Source organism: Hyla sarda, chromosome 2 (genome assembly GCF_029499605.1).
Source record: "Hyla sarda isolate aHylSar1 chromosome 2, aHylSar1.hap1, whole genome shotgun sequence".
Lineage (NCBI taxonomy): Eukaryota > Metazoa > Chordata > Amphibia > Anura > Hylidae > Hyla > Hyla sarda.
The window spans coordinates 10,002,399-10,025,420 of NC_079190.1; the positions used below are offsets into that span (position 1 = coordinate 10,002,399).

General features: G+C 47.5%; 2 protein-coding genes across 5 annotated transcripts in view; one reads left to right on the forward strand and one right to left on the reverse strand.

The window, feature by feature from the left end:
• PPME1 (protein phosphatase methylesterase 1) overlaps nucleotides 1-10,829 on the reverse strand; it is a 31,509-nt gene extending 20,680 nt beyond the window's left edge. Inside the window, exons 1-3 of one of the 2 annotated variants that reach the window (XM_056561116.1) lie at nucleotides 10,807-10,829; nucleotides 7,915-8,012; nucleotides 5,304-5,399 (exon numbers count right to left, since the gene is read on the reverse strand). In XM_056561116.1, coding sequence (XP_056417091.1) covers nucleotides 5,304-5,399; nucleotides 7,915-8,012; nucleotides 10,807-10,821 — 209 coding nt within the window. In that variant the 5' untranslated portion in view covers nucleotides 10,822-10,829. Of the gene's footprint in view, nucleotides 1-5,303; nucleotides 5,400-7,914; nucleotides 8,013-10,504; nucleotides 10,661-10,806 lie in introns of those variants that run through there. The other variant, XM_056561117.1, reaches the window with a different exon arrangement.
• A 193-nt stretch (nucleotides 10,830-11,022) lies between these two features.
• C2CD3 (C2 domain containing 3 centriole elongation regulator) overlaps nucleotides 11,023-23,022 on the forward strand; it is a 97,684-nt gene continuing 85,684 nt past the window's right edge. For 2 of the 3 annotated variants that reach the window (XR_008889436.1, XM_056561115.1), the window contains exons 1-4: nucleotides 11,023-11,240; nucleotides 12,346-12,615; nucleotides 12,821-12,978; nucleotides 13,064-13,221. Coding sequence is in view for 2 of the 3 variants with exons in the window: in XM_056561115.1 (XP_056417090.1) it covers nucleotides 11,189-11,240; nucleotides 12,346-12,615; nucleotides 12,821-12,978; nucleotides 13,064-13,221 (638 nt within the window). In the remaining variant the exon portion in view is untranslated. The remainder of the gene's footprint in view (nucleotides 11,241-12,345; nucleotides 12,616-12,820; nucleotides 12,979-13,063; nucleotides 13,222-23,022) is intronic. The other variant, XM_056561113.1, reaches the window with a different exon arrangement.

Here is a 23,022-nt window from a genome sequence, read left to right on the forward strand (position 1 = left end):
GTCATCAGAGAGGACTTAGACAGAAAAGAACAACCCTAACTTCAGAAGCTCATAACTACTGAAAGGATTAAAAGGGGCACTCCGGTGAAAAACTTTTTTTTAATTTTTTATTTTAGTTTATTTTTTTAAATCAACTGGTGCCAGAAAGTTAAACAGATTTGTAAATGACTTCTATTAAAAAAATCTTAATCCTACCTGTACTTATTAGCTGCTGAATACTAGTGGAAATTATTTTCCGTTTGAAACACAGAGCTCTCTGCTGACATCACGAGCACAGTGCTCTCTGCTGACATCTCTGTCCATTTTAGGAACTGTCCAGAACAGCATATGTTTGCTACGGGGATTTCCTTTTACCCTGGTCAGTTCCTAAAATGGACAGAGGTGTCAGCAGAGAGCACTGTGCTCGTGATGTCAGCAGAGAGCTCTGTGTTTCAAACGGAAAATAATTTCCACTGTAGTATTCAGCAGCTAATAAGTACAGGAAGGATTAAGATTTTTTAATAGAAGTAATTTACAAATCTGTTTAACTTTCTGGAGCCAGTTGATTATATATATATAGAAAAACAGATTTGCTGCAGCACACGAAAGTAGTGACAAGTGGTTTATTTCATTCCAATTGCTACGTTTCAGCCGCGCATGCGCGGCTGAAATGTAGCAATTGGAATGAAATAAACCACTTGTCACTACTTTCGTGTGCTGCAGCAAATCTGTTTTTCTCTTCATATTTTTGAGGTGCAGCCCACCCTGTGCTCTCTCTCTATAATATATATATATATATATATATAAATATATATATATATATATAATATATATATATATATATATATATATATATATATATATATTAAAAAAAAAAAGTTTTTTCCTGGACAACCCCTTTAAGATGCACCTACGTCGCTGAGGAGGGTTCTCCTCAACACCCTCCTCAATCCTGTGCGCCTTCTAACATCCAGTCTGAACACCACATATGGGACCGGGCGTTCTCCTTGTGTCTTTTCTTTCCACTCCGAAGGTGTTATCTGAAAGCTTCGGATGCAGCCGAAAAACCAGAAGTTCTTTTTTTCTTGCCAAGTGGAAATGTATTAAACCAATCTGACGACAGGCTCTTAAATCTTCTTCCCTCTAGGTGCACGGGTAACACACAGCCACATGTGGTAACACTCACATGGGAAGATAAAACATGGACAACAAAAAATATATACCGTTTTTTTCGCCCTATAGGACGCACCGGCGTATAAGACGCACCCAATTTATAGGTGCAAAATCTAAAAAAATTAAGATTTTGAACCCAATAGTGGTCTTCAACCTGCGGACCTCCAGATGTTGCAAAACTACAACTTCCAGCATGCCCGGACAGCCGTTGGCTGTCCGGGCATGCTGGGAGTTGTAGTTTTGCAACATCTGGAGGTCCGCAGATTGAAGACCACTGGTATAGGAGGTAATACTCACGTGTCCCCGCCGCTCCGGACCCGTCACCGCTGCCCTGGATGTCGCTCCATCGCTGTCGCCGTGTCCCCGTCGCTCCAGAACGTCTCTGCTGCCGGCCGAGTATCCCCGCTCTCCGTCGCCGCCATCACGTCGTTACGCATGCCGACGCACGTACACGACGACGTGATGACGAGGAAGGAGAGCGCCGGCCATACAGGGGATCCCTGAACGGAGAAGACACCGAGGAGGCAGGTAAGGTCCCTCCCGGTGTCCTGTAAGCACTAACCCGGCTATTCAGTCGGGCTGTTCGGGACGCCGCGGTGAAATCGCTGAACAGCCGGGTTAGTGTCACTTTCCCTTCAGACGCGGTGGTCAGCTTTGATCGCCGCGTCTGAAGGGTTAATACAGGGCATCACCGCGATCGGTGATGTCCTGTATTAGCCGCGGGTCCCGGCCGTTGATGGCCACAGGGACCGCCGAGATAGGGGGTGTATTCGCCGTATAAGACGCACCGACTTTTCCCCCCAGTTTTGGGGAAGAAAAAGTGCGTCTTATACGGCAAAAAATACGGTAGCTAAAAACACTGACCCGTTTTGTCACAATCTTTTTCAAGGTAACTGTGGCTGTGTGTTACCCGTGCACCTAGAGGGAAGAAGATTTAAGAGCCTGTCCTCAGATTGGTTTAATACATTTCCACTTGGCAAGAAAAAAAAAAAAAGAACTTCTGGTTTTTCGGCTGCATCCGAAGCTTTCAGATAACACCTTCGGAGTGGAAAGAAAAGACACGAGGAGAACGACCGGTCCCATAGGTGGTGTTCAGACTGGATGTTAGAAGGCGCACAGGATTGAGGAGGGTGTGGGGGACGTAAGAACCCTCCTCAGTGACGTAGGTGCATCTTAATGATTGTATTGTATTAATGCACCTTATTATCGACCATGTCCATTCTCCCATTTTGATTTTTTCGTTTTTCCTCTGTAGTATTCAGCAGCTAATAAGTACTGGAAGGATTAAGATTTTTTTAATAGAAGTAATTTACAAATCTGTTTAACTTTCTGGCACCAGTTGATTTAAAAAAAATAAATAAAAAACATTTCCACCGGAGTACCCCTTTAAAACACCTACTCTCTTGGGGAAGAACTGTAATATCAGACTGGTAGAGATCCAAGCAGGTAATCCCTATAGATATTAAAGGAGTAGTCCAGTGGTGAACAACTTATCCCCTATCCTAAGGATAGGGGATAAGTTGCAGATCGCGGGGGGTCCGACTGCTGGGGGCCCCCCCGATCTCCTGTATGGGGCCCCGCGGGAAGGGGGCGTGTGGACCTCCGCACAAAGCGGCGGCCGACACGCCCCCTCAATACAACTCTATGGCAGAGCCTTCGGCAATCTGCCATAGTGATGTATTGAGGGGGCGTGTCGGCTGCCACTTCGTGGGGTGTTCGACACCCGCTATCTGGCCTGGCCCCGTACAGAGAGATCGCAGTGGGCCCCAGCGGTCGGACCCCCCCCCCCCGCGATCTCAAACTTATCCCCTATCCTTAGGATAGGGGATACGTTTTTCACCACTGGACTACCCCTTTAAAACATGTGCCGATCCAGTATGTGGTCTGCAGATCAAGACCAGTGTGCCTCCAGCTGTTTCAAAACTACAACTCCCAGCATGCTCGGACAGCCAACGGCTGTCCGGGCATGCTGGGAGTTGGTAGTTTTGCAACAGCTGGAGGCACACCGGTTGGGAAACACTGCACTAGACCTATGAAATAATGTCCCTCCATATCCAGGAACCCTATAAAACAACAAACATCCAGGACCTGGGTTCCCCCATTGTTCTGAGAGACCTCAAAAACAGAAGTCACAAAAGAATGGCTCCTTGGGAACCTGGATGCCATTACTGACAGATTTCCCCCAATTTCCTCCCAGGATTAGGATAATACTACATCATCACACCATAATACAAAGAAGTAAATAAGAGAGGCTGTTCTAGAGGGGCCAAGTCCTATCATATACCCCTATAAGGCTGTGTTCACACTACTATTTTTGCCTCCGATGTCAAATTGACCGGGGAAGGCACGAGCATATCCAGCAACTGACTACGTTCCGGTCAATTTCACAACGCATCCAGAGTTTTGTCTTGGACCGAAAGGTGCTGCAAACTACGTTTTTCAATCCGAAGCAAAATCTGGATCCACTTGGAAAGTTATCTAAACGCAGTCACTAGTTGACGATACTCGGGCCGTTGAAATGTCTGGGGGCCTGTCCTGTCCGAGCACCGATACACCGGAATGTCATTTTGACAGTTCCGCTATGTATCCGAGCCTTGGCGGTAGGGCTGGGCGGTGTATATATACCGGTTGATACCGAATATCGACATTTTTGTGCTGCACGATATGAATTTTAACCCATACCGCAATACCGGTTTGTCCCCTCCTCCTCGGGAATTAATGAATTAGCCCAGCGCTGCGCTGTCCCCACATCGGGGAACTAATTATATGTTACCCGCCAGCGCTGTTCTGCTCCCCCCAATTAATTATCAGCCCAGCGCAGTCCCCATCGGGGGAATACTCTGACACTCTATACCAGTGGTCTTCAACCTGTGGACCTCCAGATGTTGCAAAACTACAACTCTCAGCATGCAGTTGTAGTTTTGCAACATCTGTAGGTCCGCAGGTTGGAGACCACTGCTCTACGCTGTATCCCTATGCCCGGGTTGCAAGAAATAAGCAAAACAAACTTTAAAGGGGTACTCCGGTGAAAACCTTTTTTCTTTTAAATCAACTGGTGGCAGAAAGTTAAACATATTTGTAAATTACTTCTATTAAAAAATCTTAATCCTTCCAGGACTTATTAGCTGCTGAATACTACAGAGGAAATTCCTTTCTTTTTGGAACACTGATGACATCTCGAACACAGAGCTCTCTGCCGTCATCTCTGTCCATTTTAGCAACCATGCATAGCAGATATATGCTAAGGGCAGCTTGGTGGCTCAGTGGTTAGCACTGCTGCCTTGCAGTGCTGGGGACTTGGGTTCAAATCCCACTAAGGACAACAATAAATAAAGCATTATTATAATAATGTCAGCAGAGAGAACTGTGCTCGTGATGTCATCAGAGAGCATTCCAAAAAGAAAAGAATTTCCTCTGTAGTATTCAGCAGTTAATAAGTACAGGAAGGTTTAAGATTTTTTAATAGAAGTAATTTACAAATATGTTTAACTTTCTGCCACCAGTTGATTTAACAGAAAAAAGGTTTTCACCGGAGTACCCCTTTAACTCACCTCCCGTTAGTCCGGTACCAGCCTCATCTGCTTCCTAGGGAATGGAACGTCGGAGAGCCGTCAGCCTATCACCGGCCGTAGCGATATTCCGCCTCAGCCGATGATAGGCTGAGCCCACTGTCATGTAAGAAGCCGGCCAGAGCTCCTTAAATGACAGTGCGCTCAGCCTATCATCGGCCGAAGCGGAATCTCTGTGGCCAGTGATAGGCTGACGGCTCTGTGACGTTCCCGTCCCCAGAGTAAGGCCGACGTCGGAACGCGCGTTAGTTTATTTTGTTTACCTTTTGCAGCCCGGGCGTAGGGATACAGCGTACAGTATAGGGTCAGTGCTGGCGGCCGCAACAAACAGGAGGATGAGGAGGGCAGCGCATGCGGGTGACATGTGAGTATTTACCCAGATGGGGGCAGTGCTGGGCTGATAATTAATTGGGGGGGGAGGAGGAAATAACGTTATATACCATGGAACCGCCAAAAAGGTACAAAAGTACCGTGATACACACATTTGGTCATACCGTCCAGCCCTACTTGGCGGCACAAAACGTGGTGTAAATTAACCCTATGGAATACGCGCACTGTCATCACACACATAGGTCTCTAGATATATCTTTGCCGGTTTCACTTTCCACGATAACATCTTCCATAGACTCGAAATACTGGCTCCAGGGAACGGGGGAGAAGTCTCGCTTTCTTCCTGGCCTGGAAAGACAAAGCACCATTGTATTATTACTATTCACGGGCATCTCTGATGGAATCTGACAGGTGACTGAGCAGGGAAAACCACATAGGAGTCTCCTCTGCTGACGCTGCTCAGGAGGGGACACACTTAGGACCACCGGGTGCCAGATTATTAGAAATTCTCCCATACTGGACGGTATATAGGCCAGTGATCTCAAAACTGGGGCTCCCCAATTGTTGCAAAACTACAGCTCCCAAAATGTCCAGGCAGCCGAAGGCTTTAGCTATGCTGGAGCATCCCCAGATCATCTCCTCCAACAAAATGTTACTGAGGCTTGTAGGCCTCTCCAGGTCTTTGTCTAACTACTGTGAGATTTGGTGGAGGATTGGTGATGATCTGTAGGTTGGAATGGGGAAGATTGTGAAGAATGCTTGAATGAAGCCAAGGTCAAGGTTATTCTGGAAGAACACCGGTGTAATGAAGAAAACTGTGTCCCTGTAGCAGAATGTGACCCTTCGCACAGGGACATCCTTGTCTGCTTTACAGCCAGCTCCCTCTCACTCCCTAACCCCTATCCTTAACCCTAATACTAACATACTAACCCTGACCCCTAATGCTAACCCTCACCCCTATTCCTAATCCTGACCCCCAATCCTAACCCTGACCCCCTAACCCTGACCCTTAATCCCTAACCGTAACCCTGACCCCCTAACCCTGACCCCTAATCCCTAACCGTAACCCTGACCCCCTAACCCTGACCCCTAATCCCTAACCGTAACCCTGACCCCCTAACCCTGACCCCTAACCGTAACCCTGACTCCTAATGCTAACCCCTAATCCTAACCCCTAACCCTGACCCCTAATCCTAACCCTGACCCCTAATCCTAACCCCTAACCGTAACCCTGACCCCTAATGCTAACCCCTAATCCTAACCCCTAATGCTAACCCCTAATCCTAACCCCTAACCCTGACCCCTAATCCTAACCCTGACCCCTAATCCTAACCCTGACCCCTAATCCTAACCCTGACCCCTAATCCTAACCCTGACCCCTAATCCTAACCCTGACCCCTAATCCTAACCCTGACCCCTAATCCTAACCCTGACCCCCGAATCCTAACCCTGACCCCTAATCCTAACCCTGACCCCTAATCCTAACCCTGACCCCTAATCCTAACCCTGACCCCTAATCCTAACCCTGACCCCTAATCCTAACCCTGACCCCTAATCCTAACCCTGACCCCTAATCCTAACCCTGACCCCTAATCCTAACCCTGACCCCTAATCCTAACCCTGACCCCTAATCCTAACCCTTATATATAAACGAGAAAAAACAACAGGAGGTGCGCCCCTAGTGAGGACCGTTTAAATAAGATAAAAGAGATAACGCAAAGATGGGTTCTTACCCCTAGGTGTTGCGCTCAGAGCACAACACCTACAGTAGCGTCTATATGCAGGAAATCGAGGGAAACCGCTGCCACGAGGAACATCCCGGTGTGACGTCCGTCAGTCCGGTGGATAGTAATGGAGATAAATATGTGGACAAGTTCCTCTCAAGAAGGAGCTGGTACCCGGAGATGGAAATAAACTTCTTTATTAGCAACGTGTTTCGATCCCGGTTCGGGATTGAAACGCGTTGCTAATAAAGAAGTTTATTTCCATCTCCGGGTACCAGCGCCTTCTTGAGAGGAACTGGTCCACATATTTATCTCCCAATACTAACCCTGACCCTATTCTTAATCCTAATCCCAAACCCTAACCCTATTCTTAATCCTAACCCTTATCTTAAAGGGGTACTCCACTGCTCAGCGTTTGGAACAAACTGTTCCGAACGCTGGAGCCAGGAGCTTGTGATATTATAGCCCCACCCCCTCATGATGTCACACACCCCGCCCCCTCAATGCAAGTCTGTGGGAGGGGGCGTGACAGCCGCCACGCCCCCACCCATAGACTTGCATTGAGGGGGCTGGGTGTGACAGCATGAGGGGCGTATGTGTGTGTGTCTCAAGTAGAGATGAGCGAACTTACAGTAAATTCGATTCGTCACGAACTTCTCGGCTCGGCAGTTGATGACTTATCCTGCATAAATCAGTTCAGCCTTCAGGTGCTCCGGTGGGCTGGAAAAGGTGGATACAGTCCTAGGAAAGAGTCTCCTAGGACTGTATCCACCTTTTCCAGCCCACCGGAGCACCTCAACTAATTTATGCAGGAAAAGTCATCAACTGCCGAGCCGAGAAGTTTGTGACGAATCGAATTTACTGTAAGTTCGCTCATCTCTAGTCTCAAGCTCCTCCATGGGACGCCATGATGCGGCCGGGAGAACAGGGCAGCGGAGCATTTGACGGGAGTATGACCGCACTGTAGCAGGTATCAGATTTGGTATCGGGGACATTAAACGTGTCCCCGATACCATGCAAATGCCTGATATCAGCCCTGATACTGATACTAGTATCGGGACATCCCTAATAAAAACCACAATGTGTGAACTCCTCTATATACATAATATCTGGTTAGGACTCCGCTCATCGTCTCTTACCCCATTCTCATCTTGGACCCGGATTGCAAACCCCCGGGCATCGGTGGTCGTGGCGGTAAATGCCCCAGGTGCAGTTGCTTTTCCAAGGTAGACATATTCTGTGGAAGACAAAAAGAAGACATTTGTTTGTTCATCACAGACATTTTTTTTTCTTTGAGCAAAACAAGAATGTTGGCCATAAGTGGTGTGAAGAAAAGAAGTGTAAAGGGCCTAAAGAGCCGCGCCAATGTTATCATGTAATGTGCATAAATGAAAGGCTCATAAACGGATGCAGCTTATGTACTGATATATCGCCCCCTATATGTCCAAATCAGAACTGCAGAGTTTTCCCTGCTAAATTTCTATTCAAATGGCCCCTTTCCCATCTAGGAGAAAAGTGTTTCCCAACCAGGGTGCCTCCAGCTGTTGCGAAACTACCACTCCCAGCATGCCCGGACAGCCACTGGATTCTGTGCGTTACTCTGGGTCACAGTATGGGAGTCGTAAATTATCCGCCAAGCCCTGGATGAGGTCTAATCACTGAAAAGCAGGATGGGATTTCTTGTAAGACAGTCATGGCGGTTATGCCCACCTATAGGGGACAGCCCCACAATGCCGGCCTATACCCTACCCTGCTTCATTGCCAGTCTATACACTACACCCCCACAATGCAAGTCTATATGCTCCACCAACGCAATGCCAATCTATACACCGCCCCAATGCCAGTCTATACACCCCCCCATGCCAATCTATACACTACACCCCACAATACGAGTCTATACACCACACCGCCCCAATGCCAGTCTATACACCCCCCAAGCCAATCTATACACTACACCCCCACAATGCAAGTCTATATGCTCCACCACCCCAATGCTAATCTATACACCACCACAATGCCAGTCTATACACCCCCCCCCCCATGCCAATCTATACACTACACCCCACAATACGAGTCTATACACCACACCGCCCCAATGCCAGTCTATACGCTACCCTCCCAGGCTGGTACACACGTCCATCTAGAGACACCCAACCTACAGTACCCATGTACACATCTCAGCTGCTACAAAACCTCATTTTACACACGTGAGGTACTGCACTACATCAAAACACACACCTCAGCTGCTGCAGCACCTCTTAAAAGGATAACTGTCAGCTTGCTCCCCCTGCACTAACCAGGGGTACTGGCCGATAGTGTGGGGGACGCTGATCAGTTTGGTGCCTACTGTGCCCGGATCTGTCCAACCGTTCGGGCAAAATCTTCATTTGTCCCTATATGCTAATTAAGGGGTAACTGGCACAGGCGTGGTAACTGGCACAGGCGTGGTAACTGGCACAGGCGTGGTAACTGGCACAGGCCACAGCTCATCAATATTCCTCCCCTCCCTCTTGTCCCCGCTCTGTAATGAAGAGACAGAGGAATATTGATGAGCTGGGCGGCGGCCATGGGGGTCCCAGCAGTTCCCATTGTGCTCAGTCACATTTAAGAGTCCGTTCTGCTCAAGAGAGAAAAAAGAACAGAATGGAAGACAACATCAACGTCAACCTAGTCTTAGCTGCACCAGCACCTCATAACACACACCTCACCTGCTGCAGAACCTCATAACACACACCTCACCTGCTGCAGAACCTCATAACACACACCTCACCTGCTGCAGAACCTCATAACACACACCTCACCTGCTGCAGAACCTCATAACACACACCTCACCTGCTGCAGAACCTCATAACACACACCTCACCTGCTGCAGAACCTCATAACACACACCTCACCTGCTGCAGAACCTCATAACACACACACACACCTCACCTGCTGCAGAACCTCATAACACACACACACCTCACCTGCTGCAGAACCTCATAACACACACACACCTCACCTGCTGCAGAACCTCATAACACACACACACACCTCACCTGCTGCAGAACCTCATAACACACACCTCACCTGCTGCAGAACCTCATAACACACACCTCACCTGCTGCAGAACCTCATAACACACACCTCACCTGCTGCAGAACCTCATAACACACACCTCAGCTGCTGCAGATCATAACACACACCTCACCTGCTGCAGAACCTCATAACACACACCTCACCTGCTGCAGAACCTCATAACACACACCTCGGCTGCTGCAGAACCTCATAACACACCCCTCAGCTGCTGCAGAACCTCATAACACACACCTCAGCTGCTGCAGAACCTCATAACACACACCTCGGCTGCTGCAGAACCTCATAACACACCCCTCAGCTGCTGCAGAACCTCATAACACACACCTCAGCTGCTGCAGAACCTCATAACACACCTCAGCTGCTGCAGAATTCATCATAATACACCTCAGCTGCTGCAGAATTCATCATAATACACCTCAGCTGCTGCAGAACCTCATAACACACCTCAGCTGCTGCAGAACCTCATAACACACATTAGCTGCTGCAGAACCTATAACCCGGCTATAATAATCATATTTTCCTGCGGCCCCTTCATTAGGTTACTAGACTCTTATAATAAACCATTGTGTGCAGCCACTACCAGTGACCCCATTATACACAGTACACACCCTCCCCGTATATACAGACCGGCCCCCGGTCCTCCCCCCGTACCGTCGCTGTCTCCGTCCCCTCCAGGCCTCACTCCACCAGCCACTGGGGTTTCCGTGGAGACAGCCGGCCCCACCCACTAATTGTTTCTCCCGGAGCCTAAATCATGGCGCACAGCACGCTGGGAGCTGCGTCACATCTGTTTGAAGTTTTTTTTTTCTATAACTTTATTATTATCAACAACTGTAAACATTTGTAAAAACATTGCAATAACTTTATTAGCATAGAGAAATGTGAACAATGACAGAAATGTAGATAAAGGACAAGTGTGTGCAGCTGCGAATGAACTACTAGTCTTAGCATACGCTGCGGATCAGCATCCAGCCTCACAGAAACCCATGACTGACTGTGCTCCGGGCGATGGTGGAAGCACACATGCGCAATAGCGCTCCATTACAAACTCTAGTCTCTGTGGTCTACGCGGGATCGGATTCATTCCCTTTCCATGTTATAGCTTTCATTTACAAAGCACTACAAATCCCAGAACGCCTCTCATTTTTGACACTGATCACGTGATAAGACAATCGACGTCTCCGTTCCAACTGTCACTCCCAGGATCCCCCGCGGGCCAGGCTCCCCTCCCTCCTGATTGGCTGAGGCAGAGGGAAGCGGAAGTCTCGCGCTGCGGTTGCCAGGAGACGGGAGAGAAGCTGGAGGCGGCGGGGAAAACGATATGACAGAGGGGAGATGAAGAACCGGGGGAGTAAGAGCGGAAAAGCGGGGGGCAGGAGAAAGACAGGTGAGGCCGGGGGTAATATGGAGGGAGGAGGGCGGTGGAGGGGTAATATGGAGGGAGGAGGGCGGCGGAGCGGTAATATGGAGGGGGGAGGGCGGCGGAGGGGTAATATGGAGGGGGGAGGGCGGCGGAGGGGTAATATGGAGGGGGGGAGGGCGGCGGAGGGGTAATATGGAGGGGGGAGGGCGGCGGAGGGGTAATATGGAGGGAGGAGGGCGGCGGAAGGGTAATATGGAGGGGGGAGGGCGGCGGAGGGGTAATATGGAGCGGGGAGGGCGGCGGAGGGGTAATATGGAGGGGGGAGGGCGGCGGAGGGGTAATATGGAGCGGGGAGGGCGGCGGAGGGGTAATATGGAGGGGGGAGGGCGGCGGGGGGATAATATGGAGGGGGGAGGGCGGCGGGGGGATAATATGGAGGGGGGAGGGCGGCGGGGGGATAATATGGAGGGGGGAGGGCGGCGGGGGGATAATATGGAGGGGGGAGGGCGGCGGGGGGATAATATGGAGGGGGGAGGGCGGCGGGGGGATAATATGGAGGGGGGAGGGCGGCGGGGGGATAATATGGAGGGGGGAGGGCGGCGGGGGGATAATATGGAGGGGGGGAGAGCGGCGGGGGGATAATATGGAGGGGGGGAGGGCGGCGGGGGGATAATATGGAGGGGGGGAGGGCGGCGGGGGGATAATATGGAGGGGGGGAGGGCGGCGGAGGGGTAATATGGAGGGGGGGGAGGGCGGCGGAGGGGTAATATGGAGGGGGGGAGGGCGGCGGAGGGGTAATTTGGAGGGGGGGAGGGCGGCGGAGGGGTAATTTGGAGGGGGGGAGGGCGGCGGAGGGGTAATATGGAGGGGGGGAGGGCGGCGGAGGGGTAATATGGAGGGGGGAGGGCGGCGGGGGGATAATATGGAGGGGGGGAGGGCGGCGGGGGGATAATATGGAGGGGGGGAGGGCGGCGGAGGGGTAATTTGGAGGGGGGGAGGGCGGCGGAGGGGTAATTTGGAGGGGGGGAGGGCGGCGGAGGGGTAATATGGAGAGAGGAGGTGTAATATAGAGGACGGTGCGGGTGTATATCTGAGGGTCCACCTTTCTGATCACCCTCTTTATTTTCAGGGGCCACAGATGTCTCCCCGTCCACCTCTCTCCCCCCGCTGGTGGAGGGTCAGCTTCGCTGTTATGTCAGGGTGACCGTGAGTAAGATCCTGTGGACAGTCCCCAGACCCCCCCGCTCAGTCCTCATCAGACTCCGGTGGTGGGGAGAGACGAGCAACGGAACAGTCTTCACCCCCAGGGACACGTCCCAGACCGAACAGAAGGAGGTGAAGACGACGACGCGCTACGCTGTGCACTGTGGCCCCAAACAGCTCATCTCCTACCTCACAGGTAACAATTCAATCTGCTTTTCCCAACCGGGGTGCCTCCAGATGTTGTAAAACTACAACTCCCAGCATGCGGCTGTCCGGGTATGCTGGGAGTTGTAGTTTTGCAACACACTAGTTGGGAAACACTACAATTTAGCAGTGCTACAGGGCAGTTGTACAGGTATATAGGTCCAGCGACCTCCCTCATTGTATTTTACCCTCTTCAGATATGGGGGCGCTCGTACTGGACGTTCTCACCAGACTTGACCACTTGCCCGTCGGTCGCGCTCAAATCAGCGACATCTCGCGGCTCTCCCCGACACATCCGCTCAGCGGCTTCTTCGCGGTTGTGTCACCGACCTCCGAGAAACTGGGAGAACTGCAGGTGAGGACTTGGTTCTGGCTGTTTTTGATGCCGGACATCACTCAATCTCAATGATGAACTTGTTTCTCTGTTTTTTTTTTTCCAGGTGTCTGTTGCTATGGAACCTCTGGCGTATGACACGGGCAATGATGTGAGCCAGGATACAGCTTTATCAGGGCACCCACCCAAGGGGGAGCCACTAAAGTCCAGCAAGATCTTTGCAGACCACCGGGAGTCCGAGAACAGCAGAGTCTCCATACCCAGGTCAGGTGCTGTTCTCCTGCTGTTTTATGACAAGGTCCTTTTAAAGGGGTTGTCCAGTGTTGGAGTTGTCCGATCGTTATGGGACCACCTCCCGTGATCTCTAAGAAGGGATCCCGGCTCCCTCATTGGGGAGGACGAATGGTAGACAGTAGGGATCGACAGACATTGGTTTCGACATCAATAATATGTTAACTTTGAGGCCGAAAGCCGATAACTTATACCGATATTCCGGTATAAGTTATCGGCTCATCCCCCCCCCCCCCCCTCCCACAGAAGACGCTGCAGATCAATGATTTAAAGTGGCGCTTTAAATCAATGAACTGCAGCGGCTTTTGCGGGGCCAGAGACCGCCGCCGCCACCACCTTCTACTCTCCCCCTGCCTTTCCTGGGGTCCTCCCTAGTCCAACCACTGCCGCCGCTGCCCCATTGCTTCCCCCATCCCCGGTTTTATAATTACCTGTTCCCGGGGTCCGTGCTACTTCTGGCCCCGGCGGCGTCTTGAGCTGTCACTGTGCGCACTGGCGGTGACGTCACGTTGAGGACGTCACTCGTCATTGCGCAGTGCACAGCAATAGCGCAGGACGTCGCAGGGGCCAGAAGTAGCACGGGCCAAACCGATAATCGGTCGATCCCTAGTAGAAAGCATGCGCTCCATTAATTTCTCAGGGGTGTGGAAATTTAATAAAAAAAACTACTTGCCCATGGGACTAAAACGGAGCAAAATCTACTTGTCCCTCATGACGATCCACTTGTCTGGGCCAATTGTCGCTTTTACGCTCTAATTTTTTCCTCCTCGCCCTATAATAGCCATAACTACCTACTATAATGATACCTTTTAATTTTTTATTAACATATTCTCGAAAAAAAAAATAATAAAAAAAAAATATATATATATACATATATATACACACTAGAGATGAGCGAACTTACAGTAAATTCGATTCGTTACGAACTTCTCGGCTCGGCAGTTGATGACTTATCCTGCAGAAATTAGTTCAGCTTTCAGGTGCTCCGGTGGGCTGGAAAAGGTGGATACAGTCCTAGGAAAGAGTCTCCTAGGACTGTATCCACCTTTTCCAGCCCACGGGAGCACCGGAAAGCTGAACTAATTTATGCAGGATAAGTCATCAACTGCCGAGCATAGAAGTTTGTGACGAATCGAATTTACTGTAAGTTCGCTCATCTCTAATACACACATACATATATAATCAGTGAAGTGAAATTGAAATAGTAAAAGATTATTTAGCAGATTTGGTGGTTTTTCTTTTCTACGCCATTTACCTTGTGGTTGAGATAACATGTTGTTTTGATACTTTAGGCCGGTTTGATTATAGCGATACCAGATTTGTATAGTTTCCGTCATGTTTTACTAATTAAAAAAAAATTCAGAACTTTTTTTCCAATTTATTTAATTGACATTTTTTTGACCCCTGTAGCTTTTTTTTTTTTTAAAGATTCTTTCGCATACCAGGCTGTATGAGGGCTAATTTTTTGCGCCATAATCAGTTTTTTGTATCGGTAGCATTTTGGTATTGATCTGACTTTTTTTTTAATCGCTTTTTAACTTTTTTTTTTCTGGGATATTATAAAAATTGCAATTCTGGGGTTTGGTATTTTTTTTTTTACATTTACGTCATTTACCGTACGGAATACATAATGTTATATTTTAATAGTTCGTACAATTACGCACACAGCTATACTAAATGTTTTCTTTTTAGTTTGTTTACATGTTTTTATATAGGAAAAGGTTGTGATTTGAACTTTTAATATGGAAGGGGTTAATGTTTGTCTTTTAAACTGTTATTAAAATTTTTTTTTTTTTTTAGGAGAAATCATTAGATTCCTCATACAGATCAGTAGAGTTCTATTGAACTCCATTCATCTGTGTGCTCTGCAATCCATTGATAGAGCCTGGTCCAGCCAAGATCTATTAATAACAGAGCCACGGGACAGCAGGGAACAGAGGTAAGCCCTCCAGCTACCTCTATAGTGGATCTCCCCACCACATATCGCCGCATGCTGGCTATTAGCGGCGGCCCACAGCTACTGAGAACAGCCAGCGGCTGCAGAGTACGGAGCGGGCATGAGTCGGGAGCCCACTCCGTGCAGACTGCTGAGGGCCTCCGCGCTTGTCAGGTCCGGCCCTGCTTACCCAAAGTCGGGCTAAGGGCCGGAAAAATTCACCTGCCCAGCACCCGAAACTGCATGTCCCGGACGTCGGGCGATAGGAATTCCACATCCCTGATTTCTGTAGGAGCACCGAAGAGACCCCAGGGGTGTGGAAATTTTTTTAAAAAAACCTACTTGTCCAAGGGACTAAAATGGAACACAATCTACTTGTCCCTCAAGAAAATCCACTTGTCCTGGTAGATAAAATAATTTCAACCAAAATAGTATGATCTCCCCCCTCCCCCCACTAGACCACCAGGGATGGTTATAAGATCCCTTTAGATAATGCAGTCAACTTAGACATCGGTGATCTAATGGTTTAATAGCGGCCACGGTGATCGCAGCATGCCAGACTATTAGCAGAGGGAAATCTGTAGCTAGCTCCTTTTACGCCCGAGGCAAGCCCCCCCATCTGTCCCCTATAACTCCAATGTCTCCATATACAGGGATGTATGAGGGTAATCTTATGTGCCGTGATCTGTAGTTTTTATCGGAACCATTTATTATCAGAACTTTTATTAGGAAAGGGGCTTATTCACATATATACACACTGCTTAAAATATTCTAATCACTATTTTTCAGTCTTCATAGGGACTTATATATGGAGTCTTTTGATTTTGTCAGAAAATGCTGGAGGTTGCATTTAGTTACTAGATAACTACAACACCCAGCATGCCCTGATACAGCCTATGGTTGTGTGGGTGTTGCAGCATGTTGCACTGTATAGTAGTACAGTTAAGGTTATTGTGTAACATGCTGGGAGTTGTAGTTTTGGTTTGTGTCAGCTGCAGAGCCATAGGATGTGTCAAGAAATACAGGGTTAGTTATATAAGTATTTAAGCATATAAGCAGTTAGTAACTACAACACCCAGCATGCCCTGATGCAGCCTATGGCTCTGCAGCTGACCCGAACCAAAACTACAACTCCCAGCATGTTACACTTTATAGTTCTACAGATTAGGTTATGGTGTAATATGCTGGGAGTTGTAGTTTTGGTTCTGGCGTGTTTGCGTGCATCCGTGGGGCTCTTGGTTGGCGGGCGAGTATGAAGGGGGCGGGATTCTGGGGGGTGCAATTTAGTGCGGGTGACCAGAAGCCACTAAAAATAAATTTTGCAAAATTTGCACAACTGGCAGCAGCACTTGTCAGTCCGCCCCTGTACAAACATAGAATGTGTCGGCAGATAAGAACCATTTGGCCCATCTAGTCTGCCCAATAATCTGAATACTATGAATAGTCCCTGGGCCTATCTTTTATATGAAGGATAGCCTTATACCTATCCCTATCTTATATGAAGGATAGACTTATACCTATCCCTATCGTATATGAAGGATAGCCTTATACCTATCCCGTGCATGTTTAAACTCCTTCACTGTATTTGCAGCGACCACTTCTGCAGGAAGGCTATTCCATGCATCCACTACTCTCTCAGTAAAATAATACTTCCTGATATTACTTTTAATCCTTTGTCCTTCTAATTTAAAACTATGTCCTCTTGTGGTAATGTTTCTTCTTTCAAATATCTTCTCCTCCTTTTACCATGTTGATTCCCTTTATGTATTTAAAAGTCTCCATCATCTCCCCTCTGTCTCTTCTTTCTTCTATACATGTTAAGGTCCTTTAACCTTTCCTGGTAAGTTTTATCCTGCAATCCATGTACTAGTTTAGTATCTTCTCTGAACTCTCTTTAGAGTATCTATATCCTTCTGGAGATACGGCCTCCAGTACTGCGCACAATACTCCAAGTGAGGTCTCACCAGTGTTCTGTACAGCGGCCTGAGCCCTTCTCTCTTTCTACTTCTTATACCTCTCCCTATACATCCATGAGCACTACTCTCTTTCTACTGCTTATACCTCTCCCTATACATCCAAGCATTTTGCTAGCGTTTCCTGCTGCTCTATTACATTGTCTTCCTACCTTTAAGTCTTCTGAAATAATTACTCCTAAATCCCTTTCCTCAGATACTGAGGTCAGGACTGTCAAATATTCTATATTCTGCCTGAGGGTTTTTACGCCCCAGGTGCATTATCTTGCACTTATCCACATTAAATTTCACTTGCCGGAGTTCTGACCATTCTTCTAGTTTGCCTAAATCCTTTTCCATTTGGCAGATCCCTCCAGGAACATCAACCCTGTTACATATCTTTGCATCATCAGCAAAAAGACAAACCTTACCATTGAGACCTTCTGTAATATCACTAATGAAGATATTAAACAATATTGGTCCCAGTACAGATCTCTGAGGTCCCCACTGGTGACAAGACCGCGCTCTGAATATTCTCCATTGACTACAACCCTCTGTTGTCTGTCACTCAGCCACTGCCTAATCCACTCAACAATATTGGAGTCCAAGCTCAATGACTGTAGTTTATTGATAAGTCTTCTATGTGGGACAATGTAAAAAGCCTTACTAAAATCTAGATATGCGATGTCTACTGCCCCTCCGCCATCTATTATTTTAGTCACCCAGTCAAAAAAATCAATAAGATTTGTTTGACATGATCTCCCTGAAGTAAACCCATGTTGTTTTTCATCTTGCAATCCATGGGATTTTAGATGTTCCACAATCCTATACTTTAGTATGGTTTCCATTAATTTCCCCACTATTGATGTCAGACTTACTGGCCTGTAGTTGCTTGATTCCTCCCTACTACCTTTCTTGTGAATGGGCACAACATTTGCTAATTTCCAATCTTTCGGGACGGCTCCTGTTACCATTGATTGGTTAAATACATCTGTTAACGGTTTTGCTCGCTCACCACTAAACTCTTTTTTAATAATTTTGGGTGTATCCCATCAGGCCCCTGTGATTTATTTTTCTTCACTTTAGACAGCAAACATAGAACCTCTTCCTCTGTAAAGACACATGCATCAAGCGATTCCTTAGTTTTCCTCTCTAATGAAAGTCCTTTTCCTTCTTTTTCTTCTGTAAAAACTGAACAGAAGTTTTCATTAAGGCAGTCGGCTAGCCCCTTATTCTCTTCTACATACCTTCCTTCCTTTGTTTTTAATTTAGTTATTCCTTGTTTTGATTTCCTTTTTTCATTTATATATCTGAAGAATGTCTTATCCCCTTTTTTCACAGACTGAGCTAGTTTTTCTTCTGCCTGTGCTTTAGAAGTCCTTATAACGTGCTTGGCCTCTTTCTGCCTAGTCTTGTAGATTTCTCCATCTTCATTGCTCTGGGTTGTTTTATAATTACTAAATGCTAGTTTTTTGTTTTTTATGATTTTGGCCACTTCTGCTGAGTACCACAGGGGTCTCTTCCTTTTTCTGCTTTTACTGACAAGTCTAATGCAATTTTCTGTTAAAGCGTCTGTTAAGTAGTCCCATTTCTCCTGAACTCCATGTAATTTGTTCCAGTCTGATAGGGACTCATTTATGACTAATCTCATTTTTGAAAAGTCTGTTTTTCTAAAATCTAAAACTTTTGTTTTTGTGTGGTGTGACTCCTTCACTGTTCTTATATTAAACCACACTGGTTGATGATCACTAGATCTCAAGCTTTCGCCAACAATAACATCATATACCAAATCCCCATTTGTGAATACCAAATCCAAAATGGCCTCCTTCCGCGTTGGCTCCTCAACCACTTGTTGTAGAGATAATCCCAGTAGGGAATTTAGAATATCTGTACTCCCGGCAGAACTTGCTATTTTGGTTTTCCAGTTTATATCCGGAAGATTGAAGTCTCCCATAATGATAACTTCTCCTTTCATTGTCATTTTAGATATTTCTTCAACTAGTAGATCATCTAATTCTTTAACTTGGCCAGGTGATCTGTATATCCCACCTACACAAGTAACTGCATGATTACCAAACTGCAACGTAACCCAAACTGACCCTATGTTGGCCTCACTAACTTGTATTAGGTTAGATTTTATGCTATCTTTCACATATAGGGCCACTCCTCCTCCTTTCTTGCCTTCTCTGTCTCTTCTGTATAAAGAGAACCCTGGTATGGATATGTCCTAGTCATTCCTTTCATTAAACCATGTCTCAGTAACAGCCACTAAATCTACATTCTCAGATGCCATTATTGACCCAAGTTCATTGATTTTATTACCTAGACTGCGGGCATTTGTAGACAGGACTCTGAGCTTGACATTTCTTAAACTCTGGGCTACTGACATGTTCTGGCATTGTTTCGGGGGGCAATTGGACTCATGGATTTTCACTCTTTTGCCCCCCCCCCCTCCTAGTTTAAATACTCCTTAGCAAATTCTTGGAATTGTTCACGGAGTACATTTGTTCCTTTGAGAGAAAGATGCAAACCATCTTTTTTGTACAGTTCCTTTCTATTCCAAGTAGAGCTATCATGAGACACAAAGCCAAATCCTTGCTCTTGACACCATTTACTAAGCCATAAGTTGAACTCTTTAATGTGCCTCTGCCTATCATGCTAAACGTTATGTACAGGCAGAACTTCAGAAAATGAAACAGTTGATGCAAAATCCTGTACATCATTACCAAGTGTGATAAAAGATTCCTTCACCTCTGAAACTTCATTGCAAGCCAGGTCATTTGTCCCTAGATGGACAAGAACATCAACTTCCCCTTCCTGCTTTGCTTGCTTACAAAACATACATGCATACACATATACATACACGGGCACTGCCCCCTATATTATACATTACATACATACATACATCATACATACAAACACATCATGCACACACCCGCCGCTGCCCCCCCATCATACATTACATACACACATGCACATCATACATTACATACACAGACATCATACACACACACATCACACACAGACATCATACACACATAACACATACACTCAAACCATACATATACACCATACATACACCCGCCGCTTCCCCCCATCATACATTACATACAGACATCATACACAGACATCATACACACATCATATATACACAGACATCAATCATTCACACATACACTCAAACCATACATATGCACACATCATACATACACCCGCCGCTGATACACCCCCCCAATTATACATTTATACATTACATACATATACAACCACCCTTCCCGCCGCCTGCATGCTCGGCCTCCTCACCTGAGCTTCACACCCCCCGCTCTACATTACCCAAGAAGCAGCAGGAGAGCGAGGACGAACACAGCTCGGGACATAGCTCCTCCCATCCCCCACACACAGCTCCATCCCCCTGCTCTGTCTCCACAGGACCTGATCTACCACGGAGAGGCTGCAAGTTTGCACGGGGAAAACACAGAGCAGGGGGGGAGAGAGGACGTCCGTGCACCGCTCCTGACCTCCATAATGACTATGTGTGAGGAGGACAGACTGCACTGCACGGGGAGGATTTCTGTGTGTGAAGGAGGACAGACTGGGGCACGGGGTGGGTTCTCTGAGCAGCGGCCCCCGGCTACTGAAATCAGCCCCCTCCATACACCCTGAGCGCCGGTGTGAGGTACAGACTTGCATCGGCTCCTGCGCCTCACACCGGCATTAAAGAAAAATAAGGGGGAAGTTGGTCTGTCCCTGCTTGCCCGATACAGGGCTAAATCTATGAAAAATTCACCTGCCCGGTGCCCAAAACTACTTGTCCCGGGCGTCGGGCGATAGGATTTCCACATCCCTGGACCCGAGTGCTGTGCTCCCATAGAAACCAATGTAGCGCTTGCCATCTACTGCACGTGCTGCAGTGAGAGTCAGGGTCTCTTTTCAGAGATTATGGGGGGTGAACTCAGCGGTTGAACCCCCTATGATCATCTACTCAGCCCCTATCCTATGGATAGGGGATAAGCTAGTTTACAATGGACAGCCCCGTTAAAGAGTACCTATCATCACCAAAACTGTCCCTAATCCCCCTCCCCATCTGTCCCTGACTCTCACTGACACTATCCCTGCTTCTTTTTTTTTTTTCTCGAAACAGCATATAAATACCTTTTTTTCCTTACAGCTCTGCAGCTCATCCTCTTGCTGTGTGTAACTTACTTGCAGAGCTATGCAAGACTTTGATCGGGCTAGGGAAAGGCAGACCCGATCCTTCTCTTCATGCAGAGCAGCGCTGCACTGAAATTTGGCCAGCACGGCCAGCATCTGAGCCTGATGATGCGGCTGCTCATATCTGGAGCGGGCACAGCGCTCGCTCCCCCCTGTCTGTCTGACAGGCAGGGAGCAGCGATGTGCTCGTCACGTGTCCTGGCAAAAGTCTGAGATTTCGGACTTGTGCCAGGACAAGTAGTCCGAAATCTATAAGAGACTAGTGCCCGGTTCATGTAGGGAGACCCCTAGTGGTGGGTTTTTCAAAATGAAATTACACAGGGAAATAAAAATAAAAAAATGTAATGATTTTTTTTTTAGGAATACCTGACTGTGCAATATATAAAAACTTTTTTTTCATGACTGGTACTCAGTAACAGAGTTCTCCTGCCATAAACTTATAGGGGATAAGTGTATGCATGTTGGGGTCTGATCACCGGAACCCCTAATGATTTCGAGAATTGTGGTCTCCTGCCAGAATGGACAAGTAGTTACACCATCCCATTGGGCTCACCCCCACCACTGGGTTATCCCCTATCCTGTGCAAAGGCAACTCAGGACCTGTGTACTAGTAATGAATAGGCATTCAGCAATTTAACACCAGTCTCCTATAAATGTTCACAGTTTTACCGTGTTTAGAGATGAGTGAATTTTCGAAAAATTCAATTCGGCAGATTTGCCAAATTTTTAGTTCGGTCCGAATTTATTTGCAGTGAGTCTGTATTAAAAACTGCTATTTCTGGACTACAGAGAGTCTCAACAGGGGGGTAGAACACTTTGTCTTGCTTTAACATGCATATGGAGTGTGCTGGGTTAGTGAAATAATACTGTTATTCAGAATAACATGCAGATTACCGGCATCGCTTTTAGAATCACTGTCACAGAGCGGCACAGTGACAGAGCCTGGAGGTGGCATCAGTATGAGGAGACCATATAGTGGCTGGCTCAGCCTGGAGTTGGTGGCTGCATGAGAAGACCATATAGTGGCAGAATGACACAGCCTGGAGTTGGCCGCAGCCTGAGGAGACCATATAGTGGCTGAATAACACAGCCTGGAGGTGGCGGAAGCATGAGGAGACCATATAGTTGCAGAATGAGACAGCCTGGAGCTGGCATCAGCATAAGGAGTACATATGGTGACAGAATGAGACAGCCTGGAGCTGGCAGCAGCATGAGGAGTACATATGGTGGCAGAATGAGACAGCCTGGAGCTGGCAGCAGCATGAGGAGAACATATGGTGGCAGAATGAGGCAGCCGGCAGCAGCATGAGGAGAACATATGGTGACAGTATGAGACAGCCTGGAGGGGGCATCAGCATGAGGAGAACATATGGTGGCAGAATGAGACAGCCTGCAGGTGGCATCAGCAGCATCAGGAGTCCTGAAAGTGACCCGGTGACATAGTGGGGCGGTGGGTGGCAATACCAGTACCCAGTGACGAAGGTGGGTGAAAAAAGGAGAACTTGGCATCAGATGTGTGGTATCAGGCAGGTGGCAGGATCAGAATAGTAGCTGAGGCAGGTTGGCAGAAGAGAACGGTCTATTTTGTAAAAGCGTTAGTGTGCACAAGTAAGTATTGAGGATATGCAGTACGTGAAACTTAACTTTTAATAATATGCATAGGATAAAATATAT